This window comes from Bos mutus, chromosome 4 (genome assembly GCF_027580195.1).
Source record: "Bos mutus isolate GX-2022 chromosome 4, NWIPB_WYAK_1.1, whole genome shotgun sequence".
Taxonomy (NCBI): domain Eukaryota; kingdom Metazoa; phylum Chordata; class Mammalia; order Artiodactyla; family Bovidae; genus Bos; species Bos mutus.
Genome location: NC_091620.1, coordinates 52,874,040 through 52,893,072, shown reverse-complemented (window position 1 = coordinate 52,893,072; position 19,033 = coordinate 52,874,040). Strand labels below are relative to the sequence as shown.

At 46.9% G+C, this 19,033-nt stretch overlaps 1 protein-coding gene across 1 annotated transcript in view; it reads right to left on the bottom strand.

The window, feature by feature from the left end:
* Positions 1-17,264, bottom strand: part of MTURN (maturin, neural progenitor differentiation regulator homolog) — a 33,465-nt gene extending 16,201 nt beyond the window's left edge. The window contains exons 1-2 of the mRNA XM_005901400.2: positions 16,840-17,264; positions 4,454-4,576 (exon numbers count right to left, since the gene is read on the bottom strand). Of these exons, the coding sequence (XP_005901462.1) occupies positions 4,454-4,576; positions 16,840-17,001 (285 nt within the window). The 5' untranslated portion in view covers positions 17,002-17,264. The remainder of the gene's footprint in view (positions 1-4,453; positions 4,577-16,839) is intronic.
* Positions 17,265-19,033: the final 1,769 nt, after the last annotated feature.

Below are 19,033 nucleotides of genomic sequence, written 5' to 3'. Positions count from 1 at the left end.
TAAGATGGTGAATAAGAAAAAGAATAATTATTTTTTCTTGTCAAATCCAACAACAGATTTCTCTGGTAGGGCACGGACTCTGTGAGATTGGTTGTTTGGCAAGGGAGGGGCGGGGAGGCAAACAGAAAGCAGGGAGAAGCACAGCGTCTAGGAAACGGGAAGGTCTAAAGGTAAAGCGCGCTGCGTAGCACGCGGAGCCTCTCGGGCAGGTGCTGCTCGGGAGGGCCGGGAGATGATTCCATCCAGGCAGGCAGGCATGTGTGGGCTTCAGCAAAGTGAACTGACTCTGCTTGACTGCTGCCCCCAAAGGCAGCAGAAAGCTGTCAATAGAAAGGTCCACAAGATAGGGGCTGGCAATGGGCCTGCCAAGGGAAAACAAGGATTCAAAGCCATGAGTGAGGCTGTTCTAAGATGAAGGTGAAAATATTCCTCCTGTGGTTTCCCCAACTATTAAAAAAAAAAAAGCAGCTGCACAATTGGATCAGATTATCAAAAATTTTCAGGCAAATGACATACTCAAGTTCACCGGCTTGATAACCTTGCAGCATTTGGGTACATGTTACTTCAACAAATACTACGAGCTACGACAGCAACAAGACCCTTTCCTGAGTCATAACCTAAGCCTCCTTTACATAAAACAGATAAACAGCAGTGGGGAGAAAGGCACTCTTCTGTGGAGAGGGAGAGGGTGAAGCTTCCCCCTGATTTCCAGAAGTCCTTCACCCGGGTCTGTAACACTCCCCTCTCATCCGATCTAGGGCACATCCTAACTGAGAGAAACCCAAGCCTGTGTGTATTTCACCCTCAGCAGCCCTGAGAAGGCACTTCCCTGAAGACAAAAAACTCAGCTGGAGCGCCCAGCACACAAAAGCTTCCCTAGCAAAGGGGGCCTCGTACCAGGCAAAGGCCCCACCTTGGGAGAACCATCCTGCCCGCTTTGGCAGAAGGCTCCACTTGAGAAATGAACTCAGGAAGCCCAACAGCATTAATAAAATCTGTGTGTCTCTGTTACACAAAGCAGCTTGATCCGAAAGAAAGTACTCAACCAAGTCAATCGCTTTTAGCTAAATATCTGGATTTTTTGGACTGCATTTTTTCCCCTTTACATACGGCTGCCTGGTTGCTTAAGCACAGCCATAGGCTTGATAAAGCAAGATGGCAAAAGGGGCTCTGGTGGGAGTTTACCTTCCCCAGTGAAGCACATTCTGCCGGTAACCTGTTGCTAGCCACCACAGATGAGAATCAGGTGGCCAGCTCATGAGTGGACCCTCTGTGGAAACCAGCTGCAAAGTTAGTATCATGTGCTAATCAGATATTTGGGGGGGGGGTCGGAGGGGAAGGTAAGATTTACGGGAATCCATTTTTTTTTCTTTAACTTTTGCCTGCTTTGATGTCTCTACTCGGATGTCTAAAAGGCATTTCAAACACTGACAAGTCCACATCTGAAGTCTTGGTGGTCTCACTCCCTAAGTTTCTTCCTGCAACTGTCCCATTTCAGTAAACGAACGCCATTCCCTTCAGTGAGTAGATGAGGAACTCTGGAGTCATCCTCATCTTCCTTTTGGATGACAGTGACACCTCCTTACGGGGCTCCTGTACCCCCTCTCCCCCTCACAGCCTGCTCTCTGCTAGGTGAATCTCTCTGGTGCTCAAGCCCTTCAGAGGCTCCCCAGGTCAAGTCCTTCTGTGACCCGCAAGCCCTGGAAATTCCTCAGATTCATCTCTCACTCTTCCTGCCATCCCCCTTCACTCGGGCCACACCAGCCTCCCCTTGTTCCCTGAGCCCTGGCTTTCTCTCCCCCTGTGGTTGTATCTGCTGTTCTCCCTACCTGGAAAGCTCTTCCTGCGGATCCCCTCACGGCCCACATCTCACTTCAGTTTCACTTAAGTAGCCTTCTCAGGGAAGCATTGCCTGCTCCCCTAATCAAAACTGTCAGGGCCTCAGACACTCCTCACCCCTTTCCCTGACTCATGTTGTTTTCTCCTTGGCACTTGTCACTAACACGTTATGTGTTGTCCTCAATTATCTTGTCTCCTTGACACTAGAATACAAGCCCCGTGAGATCTAAGATTTTCATCTGTCTGGTTCAAGTGCTAGGGACAGAGCAGTAAAGAGTGTCAAGTGCTTACTGGGTGCTCAGTAAATACAAATTGAATGGATCAAAGTGGGATAGACCAGTATCTGTAAGTCAAAAATCTATTTTGGATGAGTCAAACAGTCTTAGAAAATGAATAAACAACAAAAAGAATTGGTTGGACAAATGATACTAATCAGACAGAGTGACGAAGGCCATTTAAAATTCCTCTTCTTATAATGGTGGATTAAGTGATACTGGTCAGGACCAACTCTTCCATAGAGAACTATAAATGCTGGATTCAATATGAAAAATGCCTTCTTAATTATATTGAGAATTAGTACCCATAGAGGTAAGCCTATCATAAAAAGTTGCTTTTGTCCTGAGGACAGCTCATCTACTATTCTCAAAGAAACTATGGCCTGCTTGGCCTACTCTAAGAGCTAGGGAGACCAAAGTCAACAAAGGAGCTTCTGTGACAAACCAACCTCACTTTAGGCTAGGACCCCAAAGTCTATGCTAGAGTCTGAATATTTATGTTCTCCCCTCCAAAGTCATATGCTGAAATCCTAACCCTCCAGGTGATGATATTAGAAGGTGGACCCTTAAGGAGGTGATCAGATCATGTAGGTGGAGCCCTCATAAATGACCAAGTGCCCTTATAAAAGAAGCTCTTGGCTTCTCTCTCTCTCCTTCCACCATATGGGGTTCAATGAAAAGATGGCTACCTGTCTAGGAAGTGAGCCCTCACGAGATACCAACTCTGCTGGCACACTGGTCTTGGACTTCTAGCCTCTAGAACAATGAAAAATAAATTCTTGTTTATAAGCCACCTAGTATTTTGTTATAAAAGCCTGAACAGACTGAGTCTGCTCTCAGAACAAGAAGAAACCAGGCCTGCAAACCTGGCTTTGTGTCACCTGGAGAGTTCTAAGAACTACAAGTCTTAAATTGTTTGAAGGTGGTCTCCGACTGAATCCTCTCTGGAGGAAAGTACCATTATCTTAGGCCTCAATTTATCCTGAAATATAAATTTTCAAATACAAATATACAAATTTTCAAACACACAGAGATAATCCAACACACACACACAAACAAGATACCAGGAGGGGGACCCAGTGAAAACAAAAGATGACAAAACAGACTTCAAAATTTTGAAACACTGGAATATCCCAAAGTCTCTTATGCAGCTTAAGCCTACCATGTTCAGAGAAACAAAAAACAAGTTTGAAGATTCCAAGAAAGAAATAGATATTAGGGGTTTCCCTAGTGGGTCATGTGTCAGTGGTAAAGAATCCCCCTGCCAATGCAGGAGACACGGATTCAATACCTCATCAGGGAAGATCCCACAGGCCTCAGAGCAACTAAGCCCGTGTGGGATTGAGCCTGTGCTCTAGAGCTCAGGAACCACAACTACTGAACCCATGTGCTGCAAATACTAAAGCCCGTACACACTAGAGTTTGTGCTCCACAACAAGAGAGACCACCACAATGGGAAGCCCAAGCTAGACTAGTTCCTCCCACAACTAGAGGAATAGCCCCTGCTTACTGAAACTAGAGAAAAGCCAGAGCAGCAACAAGGACCCAGCGCAGCCAAAAATAAAATTATAAAAAAGTAGATACTCTATTAAAAGATTTGAAAAAAAAAAAAAAAGGAAATTCTAGAGCAAATAACATTGAAACTGTAGAGTGCTTACAGTGGGCAGGGAACTGAACTTGGGGGAAATGTCACACAATCTGACTTTGTCTTCCAATAAAGAGAGAGAAGTAGTTTATAAAATAGGGGTGAGTATTCATTTCACATGCTTTTCAGCTAGAATGAAACAAACCATCAGCTAACCACAAACATCCAGATTCCTAAATCCTAAGGAGGCTGGGGGGCAGGGGGTGAGGTGGGGGAAGCAAGCTCTCTACAAGAGACTTTATCAAAAGAGAAAAGAACAACTATCCAATTTCTTCGCCTCCATATCCATCCACATGAGGGTACATCCTTTATACCGCCTTCTGGCAATTTTATATTACAAGAGAACCTCCATAGCACTTGCAAGCATTTTGGTGTTAAGTCTACTGGATGAGAACCGGAATACTCAGTTGTCTCATAAAAGACTGTGTGCTTCCCACCCAATCAGAGATTCTTAACTCAAGGGATGCTAGAAATAACCATCATCCCCGCAACAAACAGCTGTGTCACATCCCGTTTCCCCCTCCCTCTCCGCCTTCAGCCTCCCTCCACGAACTGCTATCTTTAAGCCACAGGGCAGACAAGAGAAAAACAATTAGTCATTCCAGGTTTTGCCCACTTTCCCCACAATCCGTGTTATTCAGAGCACAGTCACTGGAGACAATAAGACGGCTTTGGAAGCCAAGCAGGCACCTACAGGTCTGAAAGACTTGAAGACTTTTTCCAAGACTTCATGGAGCGTCTTCTTGCCGCAGGAGGAGATGTAATCCTGTGCTAGCTGCAAGAAAGGCAGGCAGTCTTCACTCTCACTCCACACGTGCTGCGTGCCCACCGGTAAGGGAAAGGAGAAAACAAAGACACACAGTTATATTCAGTCTGAAATACACAAAAACCAAGATTTTTTTTTCAATTATGTGAATTTGAAGAAGGCCTCCATTCCAGAGTAAAAATCCATATAGTTATTCTTGATGTAATCGAAGGCAGAAAATGAATACCCTGCAGAAACCCCCCATGCTCCTGGTCCATAATCTTACCTGCTCAATTTTCCATCAGATCTGCCCATACATAGTAAAAGGGCAAGGGGATCAATATTCCCCTACCCGTGATTTCCAATGTCCCTCTCCTGATGCTGGCAAAGTGAAAGTGAAGTTGCTCAGTCGTGCCCGACTCTTTGCAACCCCGTGAATAGTAGCCTGCACCAAGCTCCTCCATCCATGGGATTTTCAAGGCAAGAGTACTGGAGTGGGTTGCCATTTAGGGTGGCTTTAAAATGGGAGGGAGGAGAAACCAAGAGCTTGCATAATCTTTACCACTGCCTTCAGCAATGGCTGAAGGATTAAGTAGGCAGAGTTTGTAACTGCTTACTTGGAAACATCCTTTACCCAGATGAGTCTGAGAGTGGGGACGATGGTCAGTTTACTTCAAAATGAAATTAATTTAGGAGGACACATGGAAAAGTCATCCCTACTCACCAGGAAACAAAGGCTCTCTGAAATCTCACCTTCCCTTAAAATGCTTTACGAGGACATCGTAGGGCTTCCCTGGAGGCACAATGGTAAAGAATCTACCTGTCAATGCAGGAGATGTGGGTTCAATTCCTGTGTCAGGAAGATTCCACATGCTGTGGAGCAGTGCCACAACTAATAAGCCTATCTTCCAGAGCCCAGGAGCTGCAACTCTTGACCCCATGTGCAGCAACTACCAAAGCCCCTGCACCTAGAGCCTGTGCTCTGTAACAAGAGAAGCCTGTGCAACCAGAAGCAGCCCCCACTTGCCTCAACTAGAGAAAAGCCCATGTAGCAATGAAGACCCAGCAAAGCCAAAAAAAAAAGAAAAATAAATAAAGTAAAAATTATTTTATACATATATGCTGCTACTGCTGCTGCTGCTAAGTCGCTTCAGTCGTGTCCGATTCTGTGTGACCCCATAGACAGCAGCCCATCAGGCTCCACCGTCCCTGGGATTCTCCAGGCAAGAACACTGGAGTGGGTTGCCATTTCCTTCTCCAGTGCGTGAAAGTGAAAAGTGAAAATGAAGTTGCTCAGTCGTGTCCGACTCTTAGCGACCTCATGGACTGCAGCCTACGAGGCTCCTCCATCCATGGGATTTTCCAGGCAAGAGTACTGGAGTGGGGTGCCATCGCCTTCTCCGATATATATATATAAATAAATAAATAAAAGAGGGCAACGTACCCAAGCAACACTTTACGATGTTAACATGCACCAGGAGGAAACTGATTTTGGCTTTATTTTTTCTTAGACTAGACAAGTTTTTTTTTTTTTTTTTCTTTCCCACATGAGGATATCCATTTTAGCACATCTTTAAGACTTGGCTAGTTTCTCCCATAAATGTTCAAGGATCTGGAATAAGCCCAAGAAACTGGTTTGAGAGATGAAGATGCAGAAGCCCCCTGTTCTGCATATCTGCGCAACAGGATGGGGGTAGGGGTTATTGAAGACCAGGATAATATCAGGGTGTCAGTCAGGTACCAAACATTGCTGTTTACAGGAGCCGGATCAATGACAGCTCAACACTGGTGAAAAAAGTGTAGAGGACAGGAAGATGTTTGGCAGCTGAGAGCAAGGAACAGGTACTGGGCAGCAAGGGACAGATCAATTTGGAGAAATGGTCCATGTCAAGCACATACTTACTCCTGCTATTAATACAAATGATTAGAGCATCACCCCCAGAAAGTCATATGCCCAACATGCAATAAACAGATTTCCCCTTCTTCCTTTTCACTGCAGGATCCTCAGGAACTGGAAAGAACTGAAAAGGCTGCTCAGATTCAAGAGAGAATAACGTGCTAATATGCCATCTTTACAGCCCAATTATCTGTGTTTCACAGACGTGAAAGTCCAATTCTGATGCATGCTGCTCTATTTCCAGCAGACTTCTAGAGGAGCTTCCTCCTTGACCTAATAAAGATACCTCTAGATTCTCTAACTTTAGAGAACAGCTCAAACATGATTCCCTATTAAGTGGACGCCTTTAAAGTTGTCGAGTCACTGAAATGCCAGTCATGTAATAGTCTTTTGCATTGTACAAAAAGCATAATAGTACAAAGTGCCTTTAAATCCATTATTGCACTTGATTCTTCATGGGGATTCAGCAAGAACAATAACGTTCACTTTAATACAAGTTTGGCTCAACACCTATTTTAAAACTCAAATTTTAAAAAGTTCTGGCATATTTCAAATTCTTATCCAAGTCAGAGATGGGATTAACACCTAGCACCACACAATGGAAAATCTTAAGCCTGCCTTCTTCCCTAGACTTGTTATGGAGATTACAGAGAAAGTAAAAAGTTGATTAAGTACCTAGTACAGTGCCTGGCTGGCAGATAGTACATAGCTTTTCAATAAATGGTGGCTATAAGTCCCCTATTTCCCCTTTTGCATTTGCAGGAGGATGGTGTGGGGGATTTCCACCTGCAGTAACGCTAAATCAGACAGCCTATGTGACTTCACTGAGAACACTATCCAAGGCAACTTGGGTTAGAATTAATTCAGAAGCAGGTGTATCTATGAAAACCTTGTAGTTTTTACAAATATAGCCTATTTTTTAACTATCTTTTTTTTTAAGTATTTTAAGTTATAAATTAAGGAAATAAATTAAGAAAAGTATATCACTCAAAGCGTTAGTCGCTCAGTCATGTCCAACTCTTTGCAATTCCATCGACTGTAACCCATCAGGCACCTCTGTCCACGGGATTCTTCAGCCAAGAATAGTGGAGTGGGTTGCCATTTCCTTCTCCAATATCACTCAAACTGTAACAGAATCACAGTGTATCCGCCACCGCCTGGCAATCAGTTTCTTCAGTTTAAGTGTTTCTAGGGCATCTACAGCCTCACGAAGAGGAGGTTCATGCCACCATTTTCATTACTCTGCTTTTGGAGTTGTTGATTTATGAATACACTGGAGAAGAAAGACTTGCATACATGTCTGCTAAGTCACTTCAGTCATGTCTGACTCTTATGTGACACCATGGACTGTAGCCCACCAGGCTCCTCTGTCCATGGGATTCTTTGGGCAGGAATACTGGAGTGGGCTGCCATGCCCTCCTCCAGGGGACCTTCCTGACCCGGGGGTGGAACCTGCGTCTCCTGCAGCTCCTGCATTGCAGGTGGATTCTTCACCGCTGAGCCACCAGGGAAGCCCTAGAAAAGACAGACTTAACAGCTGTGAAAGGACTTTCTGTCCATTCTCCCTAAATTTCCTTGACGTGGCTTTCTAACTTATCCCGAATTGCCAGCAGTGCTGGTTTTCTTGTTTTACAAGAGTTTTAACTGAATCCCTGCCCATATGATAACCTGACGGAGCAGGGGGTTTGGAATGAGACAAACCCAGATGTACACAGCCGCTTATAAGAAATCACCTGCCAAATGCCAATTATTTCATATCCATTGTATCGCATAACAAAAGGAATTCAGTTTTATGGACTGAAACTGCCCCTTTCTAAGACTAATCATGGCAGTCAGCGAAAATTCACTGGTGAGATGAACCAAAAAGTAAGTCTGTAGTTGGGGAAAAAAAGACAAAGGGAAAACAACAGAAGAATCATATAAAAACCAGTCAGTGAATACAAGGTGAGATGAACCAAAAAATAAGTCTGTAGTTGGGGAAAAAAAGACAAAGGGAAAACAACAGAAGAATCATATAAAAACCAGTGAGATCAGGACAGCAGTGCCAGGGAAACAGGCCTGGCACATGCCATGGATGGAACACAGATTGGCTTTCACTGCTTTGCAGAGGCCTATGCAAAGAAAGATAAGCAACCAGTGACCTGAGGCAGTGCCCACATATAAAACAGACCAACTCTTCAGAACTAACAGGAATGGGACTAGGGGCAGGAGCGCTGTAGTTGTTCAGGCACTAAGTCGTGTCCGACTCTTTGCGACCTCATGGACTACGGCCCACCAGGCTCCTCTGTCCCTGGAATTCCCTAGGCAAGAATACCTGAGTGGGTTGCCATTTCCTTCTCCAGGGGCAGGAGGGTTACTCTTAGAAAATTAGAGAGGCCTATTCCAAAACCAGGGGAGGGCAGAGAGAGTATCTGGTGTCTGGGCTAAAGCACCTGAAAGCAAGATCTGGGGTCTAGCCTTGACAAGGACAAACGGGAACTTGACTCAGAGTCCGGCACCACAGGGCATGGCCACAAGGCCTTTCACTTGGAAAATATCTTAAGCATGAGAAACCAAACACCCACTCTGGCCATAAAAAAACTATAGCAAGGGGTCAGAGAACCTGTGGCTCTGAACAATGTTAACTCCTTGGCAAATATACATCTGGGAACAGAATGTACTGAACTTCCAATCTGGTAGTTAGAGCCAAGGCAGATCACAGACATGGACTGTTACAATATTAGAAATGCCAAGAAAAGGCTTCACAAAGGAGGGGAAAGAGGTGGTTCTTATGCGTTAGAGTGCATCTCAGTCACCTGTGCTGTGCTGTGCTTAGTCACTTCTGACTTTTTACGGCCCCATGGACTGTAGCCCACCAAGTTCCTCTATCCATAGGATTCTTCAGGCAACAATACGGGAGTGGGTTGTCATGCCCTTCTCCAGAGGATCTTCCCGACCCAGGGATAGAACCCAGGTCTCCCCCTTTGCAGGCAGATTCTTTACCATCTGAGCCACCAGGGAAGCCCTCTCAGTCACCTGAAGTGAAGTGAAGTCACTCAGTCGTGTCCGACTCTTTGCGACCCCATGGACTGTAGTCTACTATGCTCCTCTGTCCGTGGGATTTTCCAGGCAAGAGTACTGGAGTGGGTTGCCATTTCCTTCTCCATCAGTCACCTGGAGGCTTATCAAAATGCCATCGCTGGATCCCACACAGGAGTTTCTGACACTGCATTTCCAACAAGTTCCAGGTGATGCTTATGTTGCTGGTTCTGGGACCACCATTTGAGGACAGAATAGAACTGTGACTAACCACATATTTGAGGATGGGCATTACATTACATTACTTTGCTGACAAAGGTCCATCTAGTCAAAGCTATGGTTTTTCCAGTAGTCATGAATGGATGTGCGACCTGGAACATAAATAGGGCTGAACACTGAAGAACTGATGATTTTGAACTGTGGTGTTGGAAAAGATGCTTGAGAGTGCCTTGGACGGTAAGGAGATCCAACCAGTCCATCCTAAGGGAAATCAGTCTTGAACATTCTTTGGAAGGACTGATGCTGAGGCTGAAACTCCAATACTTTGGCCACCTGATGCAAAGAACCGACTCATTAAAAAAGACCCTGATGCTGGGTAAGGCAGGAGAAGGGGAAGACAGAGGCTGAGATGGTTGGTTGGCCTCACTGACTCGATAGACGTGAGTCTAAGAAAGCTCTGGGAGATGGTGAGGGACAGGGAAGCCTAGCGTGCTGCAGTCCATGGGGTCGCGAAGAGTCAAACATGACTGAGCAACTGAACAACATTACATTAAAAGGGCTTCCCGGGTGGCTCAGCAGTAAAGAATCCACCTGCAATGGAGGAGACACAAGAGATGCAGGTTCAATCCCTGGGTCGGGAAGGTCCTCTGGAGGAAGGTATGGCAAGCCACCCCAGTATTGTTGTCTGAAAAATCTCATGGACAGAGAAGCCTGGAGGGTTACAGTCCATGGGATCACAAAGAACTGGATACACTGAAGCAACATAACATGCACTCAATTACATTAAAAAAAAATCTAAATGTCATGATCAACTAAAACTACTTCCATTTCTCAGGACAGCATGGGTTGCAGCGAAGCAGCCCCAACTTGCACCTGCCCTGAGCAGCCTACTCTTTCCTATAGATTCCTGCCCCTTTGGAGCTGAAAATCCCCAGTGAGAACTCTGATTTCAGCACATGTCATCTGTGGCCCTTCTTTCTGTCATTAAGTTGGGTTGGAGTTTCTTATCAAAGCTCATCTGGTTTGAGACAATAAAACAATGTCTTCTGCAAACAGAAAAATGAGCACCTTTCTGTTTTCTGTAGTAGAGATAAGAATATGTAGCTTATCTAAGAATGGAATTAGATTATTAAAGTAATTCAAATGACAAATACCTTTTTGATCACAGTCTGTATGCTCCTACTGTTCTAACACTTGTGGGGATGGCGCTCGACTTCCTGGTGCTTAGGCAGAGTTGGGGATGGCAGGGAGCTAAGAACACACCCGCTGTCCTCCCAGGACTCAGTTATCTGTGTCAAAGGGCCATTGTGAAGCGCCTCAGTCTCACCACGTGGGTTTTCTGCTGCCAGCAGTTCTGGGGAGTCCATTTTAAGTTGGTACGGCTTAACCCAAAACTGACTGCTACCCACACAGTAAGAGGTGAGGTAAGAGTGACGAGCCATCTCAGGACAGCCAGCATTATTTCTGAACATGTCTGACCATACCTCCAATCTGCTCTAGGTGTCAAACACTGATCTGGTTTATCAAGGAGGAAACTGAGACTCAGAAAGTTTAAGCAACTTGTCTGTGGTCACACAGGAAGTAATGGGCAAAGCCAGGATATCAAGAGGGATGTCATGCTTTCAACCTGAGCCTCAGCTCCTTCCTTTGTAAGTCAAACAAAATAATAATACCCCCAGGGTGGACATGGGCTTCCCAGGTGGCGCAGTGGTAAAGAATCCACCTGCTAAAACAGGAGCTGCAGGAGATGCAGGTTCCATCCCTGGGTTGGGAAGATCCCCTGGAAGAGGGCATGAGAACCCATTCCAGTATTCTTGCCTGGAGAATTCCATGGACAGAGGAGCCTGGTGGGCTACAGTCCACAGGGTTGCAAAGAGTTAGACACGACTGAGCTACTAAGCACAACAGGGTGGATATAAAGATTTCAGATTTCAAGAGAGGGACTTCCCTGGCAGTCCTGTGATTAAGACTTTGCCTTCCAATGCAGGGACATGTGGGTCTGATCCCCTGTAGGGGAAGTAAGATCCTAAGATTCCACATGCCACATGGCCCAAACACCAAAACATAAAACAGAAGCAATATTGTAACAGATTCAATAAAGACTTTAAAAATGGTCCACATAAAAAAAAAATCTTTAAAAAAAGGTTCCAAGAGATAAACTGCCTCTCATTTAGCAGAGGCCTATGAGTGCTTATGTCTTCTCCCCCTTACTTGAGTTTATATTAGCAGGAATTTACTCTCCTTGGGATAACCACTCCGTGAATGATAAAGGACATATCTTTTTCCCTGATGCAATCTCTCTAGATGAATAATACATGGCCACCATAGGAAACTTTACAGTCTACCACTACTGCTCATTTAACCTGCAAATAATGTGATATAGGCATGATTATCCCCATTAGACAGAAGAGGAAACTGAGGATAGGGTTTAAATTGAACAAGACAGGGCCTTCTCTCCACTATACCACCATGGAAACATGATGATGCAACCTCATTCAAACAAATTGTATCTTCTTTCTCCAAAATAAAAAGGTTGTTATTTAGTCACACAGTTAATAATAGAGACATGCCTAGAATGAAAATGGGGATTATATCTATATATATAGATATAAAGTCACAGTCATAGGGATACATACAAAATTAAATCACATAGTTCTTCTATAAATAAAACATTTTTCTTTAATACTATGACAACGGCTATCTTTGTTTTTGTATTGAGGAGGGATTAAACTATACATGTCGAACCAAACATGTTGTGAATGGTTGGCAGGACAATAAGGAGCCCCCACCCCCACCTCCTCCCCCGCAGCAGCAGCAGGGAGAGGCTGGGCAGTGGGCTTTGTTTCCAGAGAGCTCTTTTCTCCAGGATGAGGCGAGGAGGGAAAGCAGCTGGTGCTGCCATGCCCAGGAGCACATGCCCCTCTGTCCGTCTGGCATGTTAGTGGCTGCCAACGCCCAATTCCTCAAGCCTGACTGAACCCTGGGGACCTTTTGAGCTGGCAGAGGATGGGCGTGCCGCCTGTATAAGCTCTCGGCACCGTCCCTGTGACACCTGAAGAGCCAGGCAGGGTAGCCGTGTCCCTGAACCCCCAGCACACACAGGGCACTGGCAGCATTTTATCCCAGGACCTGAACTCCTCAGCCATCCGTAGAGAGAGACTTGAATCAGCAGCAGTTTGCAAAGGGACCACATGGCCTGTAAAGCAAGCAGGGGAAGGAGTTCACAAGGGGCCCAGGAGCTGCCAAAGAGAGGACAGACAAAAAGAAGTCCTTGTTCCTAAGCCCCAGCCTGATCCTGTCCAGGAGACCTTCTGCATGGTGGAAGGGACAGCTCTCTGGGCTTTGGCTCAAGTCCTGACTCTGTCACTTCTTACTGGCATAGTCCTGGCTGAGTCCTTAAAGTTACTAGCCTCGGTTTCCTCGCCTATAAAATAGGGGTATATTAATACCCACCTTACAGAATTTTTGTGAAGCTCAATAAGAAGTAGCCATTGAACCCAAGTCTGAATTGGGTCCCCTGTTGTCACCCCTGAGGTGCCAGGTATTCAGTACAGGGCTACCATCTATTAGCCGTAGGGAAGTTAGTAAACCTCGCTTGGCTTCAGTTTTCTCATCTGTAAAGTGGAGATAATTATAGAGAGTGGCTTCTGAGATTACTAAGATTAAATGGGTTCATACATACAAAGTCTGATACATGGTAATTCACACTTAAGTGGTAACTGTCTTTGAAGCTGTCACTCTTGAAATTTAACATGTCTTCTCTACTAGGCTATTATTCATTCATTCATTCTTACAAACATGGATTGAATATCTATCACATGTCTGGCATGTTCTGAGCACTGCCATACAGGGATGAATAAGACAAACTCTCATGAAGCTTATAGGCTAGTGGGCGAGGCAAAAAATAAGCAATGGACTATCAAGTATTAGTGAGTGCTATGGTAAGGGTAACAGAGGGTGAAATAAGGGAGTATGTGGTCAGGAAGGTTTCTCCCAGGCTGCAATGGTATAAAGAAAGGAGCTATGTAAGGATGTGGGGGAAGAGTGTTTTAGGCAGAGGGAACAGCAGACGAAAAGGCCCTAAGGCAAGAATGAGCTTGGCTTCTCTAAAGACCAGAAAGGCCAGTGTGGCAGGAACACTCTAAGCAAGGGCCAGGATGAGGTCAGAGAGGCGGCGGGAGACAGATCACGTGGGGGCTTGAAGCCAGGAAAGCTTAGGTTTTATTGCAAAAGTGATGGGAAGTCAGTTTAGGAGAGGGAGGGAGTGGTAAGAACACAACCTGCCGTTTTATCAACATTTTAAATAGATCCAGAGGGACTGCTATGTGGAAACTCTGCCTGAGATTGTTAATATCATCCCCACTTTAGGCACTGTTCTCAAACAAATCTGCTAGGGAGGTACTAATACTATCTCTATTTTACAGATGTGGAAGTCATGACAGAGAGGGGTTAAATAACTTCCTCCCAGGCACAAAGTTAGATGTGGGGAGCTGGGGTGAAAGCTCGAGTAGCCTGCCCCAGAGCCTGTGCCCCTAGGCATTATACCACACTGTTTCTCAGATGAAAAGAATGGCCCCATTCTAAGTAGCCCTGGCCAGGTACAGAGTGAGCCCTCAATAAATGTTTGTTAAATGAATGAATGATATAAAAACACTTTGTAAACTGAAATGCTATGTAAATATTCTTATTGTTAACAAGTCCTTCAGATTACAAGGATTCCATTCATCTCAAATTTCTTCTAATACTTAGCAGATTTTCCTGGGAAAAAGAAATGAACAGAGATAGCACATTTTCTTCAGGTCTGAGTTTCGTTAACTAGAGGCAAACAGCATCTTGACAAACCTGGCCTGCAAATCTGAGGCAAGGTTTCGGCTAAGAAAACTCCAGTGTTTGGCATCTTATTTATTATGGCCTCTAGTAACTGAAAAGGTCCAGTCTGCCCAATGAATTACTCCCCACACCCACCACCACCACTTTCTTTCTTTCCTATTTATGTCATTTAATTGTCAGTGAACGAATACTTTCAAAAGAAATACTTCCAAGTATTTCACTCATACAGGTGGAGATTTAAAATGTAATATGAGTGGCCTTGAAAAAGGCCTGATAGACTTCATGTTTCTATATGGTTTGCTAAACATATTCAAATCAAGAGAATAGCCTTGCTTTTCTTCACCCACCTATTCGCTTTGGATATGTCTCATGCAGTGACAGCAGGATGGCTGTGTGGAACCATGAGTTCCAGAACCATGCGTGATTCCTGCCCCATTTCACACAGTAAGGAGGGGAAAGGCCACTGGCAGACCAAGGAAGCCCAGGGGTCGAAGGGACTCCTAGTCAAATCCTAACACTGCAATTAGTTGGACCCTGGTGCCTTTTCCACTACATCCCTGGCGCTTATTCATACTTTTACTATGAATAAATCCCTTTTTAATGATCTTTCACATTGACAAACAACACTTACTTATTTTAACTACAGTTAACAGTGTTCTTACATACATTTATACCTCACTTGCGCTTCACGAATACCTACGATGGAGGCATTCTGATTAACCTCATTTTACAGGTGAGAAATTGAGGCTCTTAAAGAGACAAGTTCTAAACTCTGGGGAACCCCAGATCTCTGACCCAAATTTGTGTGGCCCTTGCTGTGCAGTGGAGACTGTCAGGTGCATTATCTATTTGATCACCTGGGGGTTGGTATTATACCCATTTTTCAGATGTGTACACTGAACATTTTAAAACACTGAAATGAGTTTGACCAGAGTCACGCTGCTACAAGTCAAATCTGACTGTCACTCTAGGCTATCCCTCTTCTAGAGGGTCAGGAGGCTGGGGCCTGGTGAGTCTCTCACCTTTGTGGAGTGGAATGGAGGTCGTGGGAGGGGCATGCTTCATCTTGTCACATAGAGGACTTCATCTCTCTGGGACCAAGAAAGACAATCACGCTAACTCCTTGTCGAACTTTCTGTGGTAGTTGGGGTGCACGACAGCCTGGGCTTTGAACCAGCTTTGTCTCACCCCACCTGAAGAGCCAGCGCCAGGCCGCGCCTCTGCACTGCCTCACCTCCGTCCCCAGGGGCGGCAGCAGCGCCAGCTCCAGGCTCAGGCCGGCAACTCAGGCCGGTAACCTGAGCCCATAGCCGCCTCCATCTTACATGTAGGGACCATTATTTTTACCCCGTTCTTACAAATACTTTACGGAACGCCATCCTCGCCCAGTCTCCACACCTCCCACCCCAACTCCCCGGCCCTCTACCTCCCCTTCCTTAACTGCCAGCGCCAAGATCCCAAGTGAGGGCAGGATACAAAGTCGAGAATTTGGACACCGCAGTTTCAGGTCCAAGTCCCTCCGAGCCCGGGGCGGGGCGGGAGGTGGGATGGGGAGGGGGAATTTCATCCCCATCTGGAAAAACCGAAAGGCCTTGGCAGGGCCAAGGCCGCCGCCTCAGCTGGACAGAACCTTCCGGGCTCCACACATCTCGTTGGAAGCTCATAGAGGAGCAATGGAAGCACCAGAGGAAAGGGGGCTAGGCGTGCCTCTGTGTGTGAGTGTGTGTGTGTTTGTGTGCGCAAGCGCGTGTGCGTTTTTAAGATCCGGGGTGTAATTCCGCAAAGATGGTCCAGGAGATGGGGCATCGCTAGTGTGGACAGAGGCTTTGTGTCTTAATACCACTGAGAATAACATGGGGAGAGGGGTCGGGATGAGGGTTCTCTCGGGCGAGGAAAACTGGAGGAGTTGTGTCTGCGCATTGAGAGGGTAACGGGATTCCTCACCCGGACGGGACGCCTGGGTGGAGGAAGCTCCGGACTCCCGATCCTGCGGGAGTGAAGGGTCCGTGCGCCCCGGCCCGGACTGGCGCTAGGCGGAGACATCCTCGGAGATGCTCTAGCCGAGCACTGCGCTCGAGCCGTGGGGTCGCGTCCCGGAAACTGCCCTCCCTAGCCCAGCTTCCCGGATTCTAAGGATGCCCCTGCCTGCCTCCTACTGGCCTCAACCGGAGTGCTGACCCCAACGCGCCAAGCTCAGGGGCTCGCCCGGCGGAGCGCGGAGCATTGGGGTGCCTGCGGGCAGTTACGCCCCCCCCCCCCCGCCCCACCTCACGCCCCACCGCCTCCCGGGCGAGCGGGAGCTGGGGCGCAGGGTAGCGGCCGCGCGTCCACACTCCCGCGCGCTGCGGCGGTCCCTCCCCCGAGCACTCACAAAATTGTCCCCGCAGCCGTTGTCCGGACACAACACGTAGAAGGAGACGCCGGGATCGGCGTAGAAATCCATCCTGCGCTCGGTCTCCTCGGTGGCGATGAGCTCGAAGGGCGTGTTGGAGCACCATTTCTCCGCAACGTCAGCCAGCTGCTGGAAATCCATCCTGGCCCGCCGCGCCCGCCGCTCCCTCAGCCTCCTCGCGCGCCGCCCGCCTCCAGCTCCCTCCGCCGCCCGCCCTCCTCTCCTCCGGCGCCCTCCTCCCGGACGGGCAGCACGCGGCTCTGTGGCTCTCGGGCAGGCGGCGGGGCCGGGCGGCTCGGGCTCCCTCCGGTCCCGGGGCTCCTCCCGGCGGGGACTGTTTACATGCTGTGTGTAACCGGGTGGGCGGTGGCCAGGGACTGCGCGGCGCCGCGCCCGGCTCCTCCCAGCTCCGCCTCTCCGCCCGCCCCTTTTCGGGCAGTCCCGGAGGCTGGCGCGGCCCGGCCGAGCGAAGTTGACAGTGGGCGTGGCGGGGCGGGACGAAGCACGGCTGGAGGCACAGTGTGCTCCGCGGACTTTCCTGTCTCCACCTGCCCCCTTTTTAAAAAACGAACCCGAAGCATCCCGGGGCCCTCAGGAACCTAGGGCCGCCCCGGCCCGTGACGTCATGGGATCCAGCCAATCACCGGAGTCTGAGACCAACGCCGAGATCTGTGAGCCGGGTGACGTCACAGCGCGGGCCCGAAAACGGCAGCTCGCAGGTTACAGTGAAGCGGAGTTATCTGGGTCGCGTTTATCTGGAGTTTGAAGGCCGGGAAAGCATTTTTCCCAATGAGACTGAAGTGCAGAGAAATTCACAGAACTGCAGATAACGTGTACCTTGTCTGAGGCTAGGAATGGAGGAGCTGAGAAAACCAAAGGGAAACAGAGCTTATCTTTTTCAGAAATCACAGCTCTGTCATCTGAATGATGTAAAGAAATGTTTTCCATAAATACATTTACTAGACACTGAAATGAATGTCCGTTTGGAAAGGAGGATAAAAGTTTATGGATTTGGGGGGTTTTGTTTGTTTTTTGGCTTTAACATAAAGCTGAGTATTTCTAAAAATAAGCCTCATAAGTCTAGACTGAAGGCATGAGGAGAAGGGGACAACAGAGGACGAGATGGTTGGATGGGATCCCCGATTCAATGGACATGAGTTTGAGCAAGCTCCGGGAGATGGTAAAAGACAGGGAAGCCTGGTGTGCTGCAATGGGGTCGCAATGAGTCGGACACGACTGAGCGACTGAACAACAACAAATCTAGATTGAATAGTAATCACCTTAAATTCATACTGTAAAACCGAAAATGACCAACTGCCAATTTAGGAGAGGAGAAAGTACATTTTAAAACAAGGTCCAACCATTGCACCTGTTGAATGTTCAGTGGCTGCCGGGACCAGACAGACTGCTGGATTGCAGAAAATGCTTTGGATAGAGCCCTGGCCCACAGGAAGTGACTAACTACTAGCAGAGACAGGCCAAATAGCATTCATTCCATAATACAAACATTCAGTCAGCTTTTATCTTTAAAGTTGGTCTTCTGAAGCAAGCACCATGCTAGTTCTAGGGATATAAATGTGTTGTTCAGTCGCTAGTATCTGACTCTTTGTGACCCCATGGACTGCAGCATGTCAGGCTTCCCTGGCCTGCACTATCTCTGGGAGTTTGCTGAAACTCATGTCCATTGATTCTGTGATGCCATCCAACCGTCTCATCCTCTATCGCCCTCTTCTCCTCCTGCCCTCAATCTTTCTCAGCATTAGGGTCTTTTCTAATGAGTCAGCTCTTCACATCAGGTGGCCAAAGTATATAGTTTCAGCATCAGTCCTTCCAATGAATATTCAGGATTGAGTTTCTTTAGGATCAACTGGTTTGATCTCCAAGGGACTCTCAAGAGCCTTCCCCAGCACCACAGTTTGAAAGCATCAATTCTTTCACACTCAGCTTTCTTTTTGGTCCAACTATCAAATCCATACATGACTACTGGAAAAACCATAGCTTTAACTATACAGACCTTTGTTGGGAAAGTGATGTCTCTGCTTTTTAATATGCTGTCTAGGTTTGTCATAGCTTATTTTCCAAGGAACAAGCATCTTTGAATTTCATGACTGCAGTCACCATCTGCAGTGATTTTGGAACACAAGAAAATAAAATCTGCCACTGTTTCCATTGT